This window comes from Brassica oleracea, chromosome C4 (genome assembly GCF_000695525.1).
Source record: "Brassica oleracea var. oleracea cultivar TO1000 chromosome C4, BOL, whole genome shotgun sequence".
Taxonomy (NCBI): Eukaryota; Viridiplantae; Streptophyta; class Magnoliopsida; order Brassicales; family Brassicaceae; genus Brassica; species Brassica oleracea.
The window spans coordinates 43,857,955-43,871,197 of record NC_027751.1 but is presented as its reverse complement, the minus strand read 5'-3'; the positions used below and the strand labels follow the sequence as shown (position 1 = coordinate 43,871,197).

Here is a 13,243-nt window from a genome sequence, read left to right as displayed (position 1 = left end):
GAAGCTATCATCATGTCAACTGAAGCAGCTCCGGTCACATTGATTGTTTCTCATGCCACTGACACACGCTACACTCAAAACAACAATCGGAACTGGAGGCGCAACAACAATAACAACAATCACAACAACCAGTATCGCCAAAACAACAACAACAATCAACAACGCTTCTCAAAGCCCTATCTAGGCCGATGTCAAGCTTGTAACACACAAGGCCACAGTGCTCGTCACTGCCCTGCGTTCCGTATCGTCCCTGGTGCTCCATCAAACCAACAGGCGCAACCTCAGCAGAGGAATCATGGTCCTTGGAACAATGTTTCTCCGTTTCAACAGTGGCCACCTACTGCTAACCCCACAATGATGTCAGATTCCTCCACATGGTTACTTGACTCCGGAGCATCCCACCATATGACCTCCGACTTACTGCACAATCCGTATAGTGGTGGTGATGGTGTTCTCCTCGGAGATGGTTCGGGTCTTAACATCTCTCACTCTGGTTCCCTCTCTCTTCCCTCTTATACTAGACCTTTCTTCTTAAATAAAGTCTTATGTGTTCCTGCTCTTGAAAAGAATCTTATCTCTATTTTTCAATTATGTACTGCTAATGGAGTTGCGGTTACTTTTACACCAACTTATTTTCAGGTGAGGGATCTGGAAACCAGGACACTTCGTCTAGAAGGGAAACCTAGAGATGGCACGTACCAGTGGCCATACTCCTCAACATCGAAACCATCTCTTGCATTTGCATCTGCCGTGAAGACAACCTTGTCAGATTGGCATTCCCGTTTGGGACATCCAGCTTTTACAATTCTTCAAAAAGTAGTTTCTCAATTTCAGTTACCTCTTGTTTCAAACGCTTTAATGGCTCAGCCATGCAATGCTTGCTCGATTAATAAAATGCATAAGTTACCTTTTCAAAATTCTACTCTTCGATCTTCTCAACCTCTAGAAGTAGTATTTTCAGATGTTTGGACATCACCTATTATTTCAGTTGATGGTTTCAAATATTATGTTATTTTTGTCTATCATTACACTCGATACACATGGCTGTATCCTTTAAAATTAAAATCGCAAGTTTTCGACGTGTTCACTCGGTTTAAAGCATTGGTTGAAAATTGATTTCAAACTAAGCTACGAACCTTATACACTGATATATGCGTTTGCGACGGCTGTCTACTTAATTAATAGAATGCCATCAGCGACTTTAGATTTTAAAAATCCTTTTCAAGCTCTTCATGGTCATAGTCCAAATTTTCAAAAACTTAGAGTATTTGGGTGCTTGTGTTTTCCTTGGATTCGACCTTATGCCTCTCATAAGTTAGATGCCAAATCAACACCCTGTGTCTTTCTAGGCTACTCCCTCATGCAAAGTGCGTATTTTTGTTTAGATAGATCAACATCTCGGATTTATACGTCTAGACATGTAGTTTTCCATGAACATGTTTTTCCATGAACATGTTTTTCCCTTCTCTTTCCCTATGAATATAGAATCTGATGGTACTGATGATATGGAATCTCCGACTTACACTCCTGCCAAGCTTGTGTCTATTCATACTAATCCTGCAGGTTCAGTCTCTACACCGCAAGAACAACCGTCTTCAACTGAGCCCGCGCCAGTGCTATCTGACACGGTCAACTCCATGCCTCCCCCTACAACTACTTCCTTTGCTCCAGCTCCAGCTCCAGCGAATCAAGCTCCTTCAGAACCGCAGCAACCTCAGCCGGCTAATCCTTCTGCTCCGACCAGACAGAGCACACGACAACGAAAATCAGTTCAAAAGCTTAACCTTCACGCAAAAGTTGTTCAAACAACTGAAACGCCTCCTACGACAGTTGCTCAAGCTCTAAAGAGTCCCCACTGGCGAAAATCCATGACTGATGAATACAATGCTCAAATGGGTAATCATTCTTGGGATCTAGAGAACTTGACTGATGATTCTCAGTTTAATGTTGTAGGTTGCAAATGGATATTCACAATCAAGAGGAATCTGGATGGGACGATTGCGAGATACAAAGCTAGACTAGTTGCGAAAGGCTTTACACAAAAACCAGGGATCGACTACCATGAAACCTTCAGTCCGGTAGTCAAACCAGCCACCATTCGTATTGTCTTGAGCACTGCAATCTCCGCAAATTGGCCCATTCGCCAACTTGATGTGAACAACGCTTTTCTACAAGGCACACTCAAAGATGAAGTCTACATGGTGCAACCAACAGGGTTCATCAACAAAGACAACCCCGACGCAGTCTGCAGGCTTCACAAAGCCATCTACGGCCTGAAACAAGCTCCCCGAGCTTGGTACAATGAACTCAAACAGTTTCTTCTTCAGGCGGAATTTACCAATTCCTTGGCTGATGCATCATTACCGAAAACAGGGAGTTTTTCTTTACATGCTTGTTTATGTTGATGATTTGATAGTAACTGGAAATAGTTCTTCTCATATGTCTCAGTTCATTGCCTCACTTTCTCAACGATTCTCACTTAAAGATTTAGATGATCTGTCATTCTTTCTTGGTATAGAAGTAATGCGATCCTCTAAAGGCATGCTACTAACTCAAACTCGCTATATTGCAGATTTTCTTCATAGGACTCATATGGAAACATGCAAACCCGTTGCGACCCCAATGTGCGCCACTACACCAATCACTCTCTTCTCTGGAACTCCCCTTGCTGATCCCACAGAGTATCGAGCTGTTGTAGGCAGTCTCCAATATCTCTCTCTCACCAGACCGGACATCTCCTTTCCGGTGAACAAGATGTCTCAATACATGCACAAACCAACCGATGAACACTGGAACGCAGTCAAGAGAATACTGAGATATCTTTCTGGTACGATGACCAAAGGCATTATGCTTTACGCAAACAACACTCCATCCCTTCATGCCTTTACCGACGCGGACTGGGTAGGCAACAAAGATGATTATACCTCAACTGGTGCATACATAGTCTACCTTGGCCTTAATCCCATAGCCTGGTCCTCCAAGAAACAGAGTGGAGTCTCCCGCTCATCGACAGAGGCAGAATATCGCTCTTTAGCCTCTACAACAGCCGAAGTTTGTTGGGTCACTTCACTCCTAACTGAACTTGGCATCAAGTCTCCTACAACACCGGTCATCTACTTTGATAATATTGGTGAAACGTACTTAGCGGCCAACCCGGTCTTCCACTCACGCATGAAGCACTTGGCACTAGATTATCATTTTGTCAAACAATACATACAGGCAGGCCAACTTCGAGTCTCACATGTCTCTACTCATGACCAACTTGCAGATGTTCTTACTAAACCTCTTCCTCGGCCTGCATTTGAGACACTAATGCTCAAGATCGGACTCTCTACCGTCCGTCCGTCTTGTGGGGGTGTGTAAAGATATAGAAAGTATATATTAGACATACTAAGATTATGCACTAACGGCTCTCTCTTTAGTGCTGTATATTAGCTTTCCTTATTACTCTTTGTACTCTGATATATATGTACCTATTACGTTATAATACAAGATAGGAAATTACGTAACCTAATATTTTGGAGTAAAGTTGGAGGCATTTATCATGAGCAGTCCTACGTGTTATATGTTTGCTTGCATAAATGCGATAATGTCTTTCCGTTTATCATGAGCAGAACCAAAGGAACCTTCAGTAGGGAGACTGAGCGGGAGAACGAGAGTTGTACCATACAGTTGATACAAGGACACCTTTGTGTCACTTTCCACTTTTTGGTTTTCGACTTTTGGGTACGGGTTTTGATTTGCTTACTTATAACCAACTCTCTTGCTCTGTTATCGCTTAACTGTGACTTCTTGCTTTTTTCTGTTTGGTAAATGGTTTCTCTCAGCTGCGTTTCTTTCCGTTGTACAGAGTTGAATTTGAGGATGTCCAAAGACTAGCTAATGGTTATGTAGAGCATCCTCCTAAATTCTTCTATACTGGTTCTCTTTGGAAGGTATAACAGACTCATATCTCAGTCAGCAAGCTTTCTCTTTGGAGACATTCACTGATGAAATTTTGGTTTGATGAAACGCCTTTTAAATACCATATCCCGATTAGCATTCAGACGTCAATAATGAGGAACCTCAAGGACGCCGAACTATTGGTAACCTGACTCAACTCAACAGCGAGATCACATGTTTTCCTCATTAAATTGGTATGTTATAATACCTAACATGATGATCCATTCTACACGTTTGTTTCTTCACCATCGTAAAACAGAGTTAGTGGACTCAGTACGGAAGCTCACTTTTCTTTTTTGTTCGTCCCAACCAAACCCGCAGCTACTTGAGTAGTCATATCTTCCGAAAGTACATTCTCTTCTTTTCCTCATTCAGGTCCACATTTACATAGATCCTCGTGACAAAGTTACTGCACGTCACCGAGTATGTATCTATGATCCTTTTCAAGTTACATGGTATTCATGCGCGGAAATGACAAACTTTTAAGTGCTGTTTTGATGCATCTAATTTATAGTTTTCTTGTCGAACTTGTATTTCATGCGTTCAAATTTTCTCGAAAATGATTGATTTCTATAACAACACACTACATATATTCTCCTCTGTTCTTGCAGCTGATCTGCCCGTCGAAAAGAGAAGTGATGTTGTTTGGGGACTTCAAGCTGAGAGGAACTCTGTTGACCAAAGCTCCCAAAGGTTGGGGATGACATACTGCACTACCCTTCGACGATTTCAACGAACTTAACCAGAATGGTGCTATTAGAATCACGGCCCTGATTTGTCCCTGATTAAGCTCGTCCAGAGTCTCCTAAAACCAGGTCCTAAAACTCTACCATTGTGTGTAGAAATATTTTCATGTGTCATGGATCAGCTCGTAAAAGAGTTATTATTTCAAAACTTGGAAGTGCAACAAAGACAAGGTTTTAATTCATCTCTATCCTACTGATTTTCTATTTCAGTTGATTATTTTCTAATTTCTATTTTGTTGATGGTGAGGCTGATGATCAAAGTCGTCCAATAGATTGGAAACCTATATCTCCCCAAAGACAGGTTGGCATAAATACGACCAACATTCACAGGATATGCGTAGGAGTAAAATAAGCATGATATTTATCTTCTATATCAGTTTTATATTTGTTATATGTTAGAAACAAGCATGGTAGTCAAATTTTTTTTGTTGTTCTTTTGACTGATAATCAGATCGTAGAGCCTATTTCATCATTATCAACTTTTGACATTTTTTTTTGTAACTTAACTTTTAACATATTGGTGTATGCTAGGATGTGTTGGCCCAAGGTTTTTGAATACCATACGCAAAGAGTTACTCTCACATGAGAGATTAATCAAGCAAACGGTGAAGGCGGATCCGCTCAAATTTTTGGGATAGATAAATATGTAAAGGTGCAGAAAGTGAAAATAAAAACGAGATAAGGCGGAAAAGAAGTTATGTCAAGAACAAAAGTATAATTTAACAAAAGCTGGACACACCGGAGATCAGTTCCGAATTAAATCTGATTGCTATCAGAATTTTCAACTCTCTCTGAAAGATAAAAGAGAATAGAGAGACAACCAGCTTCAAAACTATGTAATTTATAAAAGACAGAAAGCTGTAATGATGTCTTCTTACGAAAACATTAATTAGATACATGTCATGTTGATATTCTACCAAATGCTTAATTCATGTTCAACCGCTTGGCTCGCGTGAATGGCTCTTTTTCTTATGAATCTTATTGATGGTAGATCAAATACATCTTTAGTTGATGGTGACACGGAATTAACTCCCAAGGAATTTCTTGATTATATACCATACAACTAATCACTTAAACTGGAGTTATTGCTTCCATGTTTCGTTACAGAAAAGACTACAAAAAGGAAAATTAAGCTGGCGTAGTAAAACAAAGAAGGTTGTTTGGGTTATTTTGGTCCTCGCTTAATTACAAGTTGCATTCAATCTTTGCAAATGACAGTTGGCAGAAGAAAAATATTAGGTTTTATCCGGACCATCCCATAAACATCAATTAGTAACAAGAAGTCAATAAACAAAAAGTTCAAATAAAATGACAAAGTAACGAATTGTTTCCATAGTGGCCATCTAGGATAAGAAGTTGCATGATAATGCAGTTCACACGAGATGACTACTTTTACACTTACTTTAATTAGCTTTATAACCTAATCTTAGCGTTATATAATGATGACGATTCATCAGTTATGATGGTTTTTCCAAAGTAAAAATACACTTGTCAATCTCTGATTCCGACATGACTTTAGATTAATTCATGATTCATGTTCTAAAAATCATATTTCATGCTAACCCCACTTTTTCAATGATATAGTGGAATATCCAAGTCATGCCTTAATACCCATCAATATTTTGTTTCACTTAACCTCGTGATATAATCAACATAATAGATGTTATATATTGTACATCATCCAGTCACACATTATCAAACGTTAGTTCTGAAACTAAATTGTAGGTCAGAGGTCATAGTTTTTCTTGATTTTTAATTGTAGGTCAGAGGTCATAATTTTTCTTATCTTGATATTCTTAAGAAAATTGCTATTGTGGAACCAATTTGTTGACCGAAGCGAAACCAGCACTAACGAGTTTGTGTGTTTTGAAAAAACCAACATTAACAATATACAAAGAAAACCAGTTTCATAGAAAAAAAACAGATGAAAGATCGGTTAGCCAATTTGTTTTTGTTTTTTCTTTAATGTGAAATTGATTTATCAACAACAACAAAAAATGTTACAGAAAAGATTTTTTATGTTCTTGGAAGTGGATTCACCCCACTCCAAATCCGATCTAAGAATTCGGGTTAATAGTTTGAAGGTCCGTTAAGAGAATAATAGACCCATGAAAAATGAAGGTCATCCCCGAACTCGGAGAAGAATCAATGTCTAGTTGACCTGGTTAAACTAAAACGTTAAAATGATCAGAGTATTAAAAACGATTTTTAAACGCCAGATCCTCGTTGAAAATCACGTTGAAAATGACGACAAAGGAAAAGGAAAAGATGATCCAAATTTGATACATCATAGCTCTACATAAATTTTTTTTTTTTTGACGACACCAAGTTTTATTAATTCAGGACGAAGAGGTTAGCTTGTGAGGCTAACCACGTCGGAATCAAAGAGTTTACATGAGATAAAATAGAATTCTGAAGTCGCGCCCTTTTAGCAAGGAGGTCCGCTCTTACATTATGAGTACGCTTAATAAAAGAAATGGAAAAGGCAGTAAACTCAGAGACCAGAAAGATGAATTCATTCTATTCTGAAACTAAACTTGACCAATTTTCTTCTTCATGTATCAGTTTTACCAGCTGTAGGCAATCCGATTCGAAAAACATTGAAGTAGCTCTACATAAATTACTCTCGAATTTACGTGTATGAATCCCCCATGTTCATCATAGTTGTATGAGCTCTCAAAAATATATATTTTTCATACCAAATTATCAGTAAAATAAGTTAAAAAAAAAAATTATCAGTAAATATTATTTTTATTAGTTTAATTCTTAACCCTAATTTCTAAGTAAATCTTAATATCCATCGTATACATTGTAAACAATTAAATCAACAGAAGAGAACCTGAAACAGATCGTCAATGGGCATTCCGACTAAGCCAAAGCTGCGTCATAGCATCCAATTTAATGTGATGCCTTCGATGGGATAAACAGTTTGTCATATGGTTTTGCTTCCAGTTATATATCTTTTCTCCTTGTTTATTTCAATTTACAATTTATAAAAACTGGAACCAAATCAAACCATCTGTAACCCGATTTACTGTAGTTCGATTGATTATTTTTTCAATTTGAATTTGGCTTAATTTAGTTAGTTGAAAAAACTTTATAATGCCATCTAGTTTAATATCTTTCCGATTCAATACATGAAGTAATCAATTTACATTTATTTAGTTCGTTCCCTGCTTAAGTTTATCAACACTTTTTTTCAAAGATATGCTGCGAAAAGTTTATCAACATTTAAAAAAAAAAGAAGTTTATCAACATTTTCTGTTATTGTTTGTCCAAAAATCATTTGATCTTTATTTCCTTAAGCTTGGAACACGACACAGAACCATGGATGCAAACAGTACAAATGCATTACACCATATAAATCGAATGGCGATGAGTGTGCCAATGTTGGATTCGACCGACACGATAGGGTCCCATGTATAGTCTCAATCAACCTATGAGAAATTGGTTTAGCTCACATTTCTGTCGCAATTTCTTTTTATAATAAATTCGTTAACGTCTCTAACCATATACGTTCGTAACTATTGATACGTATTGTTTTTTTTCTTCTTGTTCAACATGATACGTATTCAAACAAATTATAATTCATTAGATAACTAAAATTCCTAACTTTCATCTACAGTATATGTATTTTATGTAATAATGTTATATTACCCTTCAATTCAACATGTGTAACCTGCTGAGAATTATTTATTAAAAAAAATTTAAATAAATAATTTAATAAATTGTGGCTATCATTGGTGCACATCTCTTTCTCTTCTTCTTCCTCTTCTCCTCCAATCTCTGTTTGTTTTTCATACATACAACCACAAACCACTAGACGGAGAAAGAACATGGATTCTGGGCTTGTGGAATTGAGTTTATAGGAGAAGATGACACCGTAGAAAACGACGTGGTGATCTTGATTTTTTTCATTGTTATTTAAATTGTTATAGTATGTTGTATTGATATGGTATAGTGAAGAATAATTACGCTGGACTAGTGAATGCGTATATCACAATGTCTGCAAAAAGAGGAAGATGTGAAGAAGATGATCTCGCCGACTATACTATATGTAGTGAAAGAAAATTATAGTATAGTACGATTCTTATATTTTTGTACCATTCGCAAGTACCAAACTAAATAGCATGCTACGGTTGTTGTATTATTGTACCATCGATTATTTGATAAATTCATTATTTATCAATTTCTAGTTTACAACTATATGTACTATACTATGTATTTTGTTCTATACTATTTGGGTTTAGAGTTTATACTTAGGTTTAGGGTTTAGTGATTAAGATTTAGGGTTTAGTATTTGGAAGGTGGGGGTTGAGGTTTGGGTTTAGTGACCGTATTATGTATGTTCCATTTGACGATTAATAAAGAATGTTCTTTTTTGCTCACCAATTTTTACTATACTATGTATTTTGCTCCATTCTATTTGGGTTTAGAGTCTATATTTGAGTTTAGGGTTTAGTGATTAGGATTTAGGGTTTAGTATTTGGAAGGTGGGGGTTGAGGTTTGGGTTTAGTGACCGTATTATGTATGTTCCATTTGACGATTAATAAAGAATGTTCTTTTTTGCTCACCAATTTTTACTATACTATGTATTTTGCTCCATTCTATTTGGTTTTAGAGTCTATACTTGGGTTTAGGGTTTAGTATTTAGAAGGTGAGAGTTTAGGTTTGGGTTCAGTGATAGCATTTTTGGGTTTAGTATTCAAAAGTTAGGTCTGAGTTTAGCATTGAGGAGTTGTGTGTTGGATTGGAGTCCTATACTATTCAAAAATTAAGTTTGGATTTAGTTTAATATTACATAATATTATATACTATTTTCAAATTTTGATAATGGGGTTAAGGTTTATATTTGGGTTTAGGGTTCATTAATTAGGGTTTAGGGTTTAGTATTTAGATGAAAGGGTGGTGTTTAATGTTTAGGGTTTAGTATTTAGGAGTTGAGGTTTGGAGTTTTAGTATTTACTAGATGTGAGTGGATTTTGAATCATATTAATTTTAGTTATATGGTATAAAAAATCAGATGCATATTTATGTGTTAAACAAAAGTATGGTTTTGGTTGTATTACGTATGATAATTAATTGTGGGGTGTCAAATTGTTGATGTCATCAGTTTCTCTCTCTATTACTGGCAACTTGAATAAAAAAAGGGTAGTACCGGATAGAAGTTGACATAATTGTTATGGACTTAATAATGTCAAAATCAATGCTCTGCACTTAATTTCATTTTCAAATTTGGTCATTTGGCAAATTCACCCTAATTATAAAGCCTCCGATGACGACGATATGATACGTAGTGAGGGTCCAGTCCATGCATATTATTTAAATTATGAACTTCAAAACTAGCACCCAGTTTCAAGAAGAGTTTAATTTCTGAACTTTTTTCCAGGTGAAAACACTTTCCAACTTTGAAATTATATTTCAAGCCACTTCCTACTTGAGATGTACATTGTTAAATGTCGGAAAGACACTCCAACCCCTCAACTACACACATCGTAACTGAACGGTTTCTATTACCTTTTTCAATTCGTTTAGCCTAAAGCTGCTCAAAATAATTTTTTTCTTTTTCTCTTAAAAGCTGTGAAACCCTAAAGTCTCTAGAAAAACTCCAAATCTGCAGCCACACTTTCGTCAATCAACCGTCATGACGAAGCGGAAAACCCTTAGATCGAAAAATCCGTACATGCAATGTCAGTTTTGTGTAGCATCCTGTTTGATTCGTTTTTCAAAAAACTCAATTTTCTTAAATCTGACGTTCCAAACCTTCAAATTTCTTAGATTTGATTCGACTTCCGAAACCTTCCACATTCTTTCATTTGATTTTCGAAACCCTCACTTTTCTTATTTTTGATACGATTTTTCGTAACCCTTAACATTCATCGATTTGACACTACAAGAATTATGTACACTCTTAGCATGGAAAATATGCTATCGTAGATGTTTAATAGCGAATTTGTAAACGCTATGTCATTGGCAGCCATCATAGGTACCCCTATATAAAAGGTGATCCAGATAGTCCGCTCACCAAAGCAATGACTGGTTCAAAATCTCATAAGCACAACATGATTTGGTCCAAGTCTAGATGATTATCGTTTTGGAAGTCTCAACTACCTTCTTGCAGTAAACTACAGGAGATGGAAATATTTTCTTTTTAGCAAGATCAACAGAGGCTCCAACCACCGTGATACTAATTGTTGACTCATGTTCTCCACCATTAAGCTTTGTTGAAAGCTTGTCTGCTTCTTGTGATGGAATTGATAAAAGTCTATCCTAACAGTTATCAGCCGGTTTTGAGATCATGACTAATACGGCCCTTGAAACCAATTGTAATCTCATTAGAAAAAAAAAACCAATCCTAGACATCTAAAGTTTCAAGCTTTAACGTTATACCCGAAAACCAAAAAGAGCACATAGAATCTAATTAAAGTTACCATCTTGCAATACAACAGAGCTTTAGAACGAACTTCCTCTGCGATCTAAGACATAGCTCCAGAGCAAAGGCGGAGAAGAATGAGAGTGAGAGTCGTGGGTCACCATTGATGAGGGAAGAGTGATTCGAGAAGACGGAGTCGTCTTCTCCCTTCTCTTCTCGCTGGACTCAAACTCCAGTTAGTCATCTTCTATCGAGACGAGTTCTGAAGAAAGGTACAAGCAGCGACAGAGCTCGAATACAGCGGATCTATGAAGCAGGGGGGGAAACGGCGGACACAAAGCAAGATCCGACCCAACGTAAGCTCTGCTTATTGGAGACAAAGCAAGACACACCTGAGCTATGTCTCTTCTCTATCTCTGTTTCGTCTCGTCTCACTTTCTCTTCTGTCTCTCATGTTTCCGACCCTTTGTTTTTGTGCACTCGTGTCTCAGACCCTAGGAAAAGAAAGGGAATGACAAAGATAGGGTTTATGTGAGAATTGAGGGAGGGAAAATGAGAATTAAGACAAGGAAATTTATTAGTTCACTGATTTCACTAAGTATGTCGCGGGGAAAATCTAATTTTAGGTTCCCGCTTATTAAAATTCTATCATAGCGTTTAACTCTATTATAGCGTTTATCTAAAGCTATTATATAATACAGAAATTTCTAAATCATCTACGATAGCAGTTAAGTAAAACGTGCTATAACAATGTGCTATCAATTTAGACTTTTTTGTAGTGTGATTCCGGTGATTTTTTTTTCTGATTCGATTTTTGAAATCACAATTGACTTTCGTTTATATTTCCATATCATATAGGTACAGACGAACCTGATTTGATGTTATGATGCGAGAATGGAGAGGATTAAGGCGACTCGTGATGTTGTGATGCGACGAGAGTGTCTCCGGAATGAAGCCGTAGAGATAGTGGAGATGATGAGTTGAGGAGAAACGAGATGGATTGTGGATTCAAACTCGGGTCTGGTAGTGGTGGTGGTGAGTGAATAATGAGTCGGTCGATGGAGAGGATATGTTGTGTTTGTTGGAGAGATGAAGCGACGTTGAGTACGGTTGATAGAGAGCAAGAGGAAGCATAGGTGGTGGTCAGGATCGTCGGTTTAAGAGAGATTACCATTGGTAGGAACTTGAAAGCTTTGATCTTTCTGGTGATTTGACATCACCCATCCACACATCGCCTGTCCACACATCACTCATCCACACTTCGCCTGTCCACACATCACCCATCCATACATCATCCGTCCATACATAACACGTCCACGCATCACCCTCCTACACATCACCCGTCCATACATCACTCGTCCACGCATCACCTGTCTATGCATCACCCTCCTACACATCACCTGTCCACATAATAAACGTCCATATGTAATCAAAGGGTGGAGACGAGACTGTGTGACGAGACGAAATAGAGTATCCCCTCTCGATGCTGTGGTTCAGATTCATCAATCATGTAAGCTCATTCAGAACAAAGTTTTGAGTTTTTTTATATGGGTTTTAGTTTTTTTTCAAGAAACCTTGTCCACAATTCATGTTGTCCACAACTTTCAGTTTTATGTCCATGTGTTCTCGTCCATATGTCCACAATTTTTGTTTTTTATATCGCGATGTACTAACTAGTTTTTTTTAATATAAGCCGTTGGATTGACATTCTTTTTATGATCGTGTGGTGTTAGGGTTAAAATCGGTCACGACGGAATCAATGTTGTTGGGGTCGAAAACAGTTGCAACTAAGTTAACGTCAAAATCTCCGAAGAAGAAAATGTAGAAACCTTCTTTGACAAATACTTTTTCAAAATAGATTCTTCTTTACGAAATGCTTTGCGGAAGAAACGCGAGTCATCGGACAAGAGCTCGAAGAGGGCGCTGCGCAGCAACCGAACACATGTTCCGATTGGTCGCTACGTAGCGACCGAGCTCAAGCCAAAGCTCGGTCGCTACGTAGCGACCGAGCAACCGTTCGGTCGCTACGTAGCGACCGAGCTCGAGCCGGAGCTCGGTCGCTACGTAGCGACCGAGCTCAAGCCAAAGCTCGGTCGCTACGTAGCGACCAAGCTCGAGCTAAAGCTCGGTCGCTACGTAGCGACCGAGCAACCGTTCGGTCGCTACGTAGCGACCGAGCTC

At 37.9% G+C, this 13,243-nt stretch overlaps 1 protein-coding gene across 1 annotated transcript; it reads left to right on the top strand.

Moving 5' to 3' along the window:
- Positions 1-1,628: 1,628 nt before the first annotated feature.
- On the top strand, positions 1,629-4,717 carry LOC106340442 (uncharacterized mitochondrial protein AtMg00810-like). The gene is made up of 5 exons (XM_013779317.1): positions 1,629-3,355; positions 3,615-3,726; positions 3,851-3,935; positions 4,040-4,136; positions 4,554-4,717. Exons 1-2 carry the CDS (start codon positions 2,302-2,304, stop codon positions 3,674-3,676), a joined length of 1,116 nt encoding a protein of 371 aa, XP_013634771.1. The 5' UTR covers positions 1,629-2,301; the 3' UTR covers positions 3,677-3,726; positions 3,851-3,935; positions 4,040-4,136; positions 4,554-4,717.
- Positions 4,718-13,243: the final 8,526 nt, after the last annotated feature.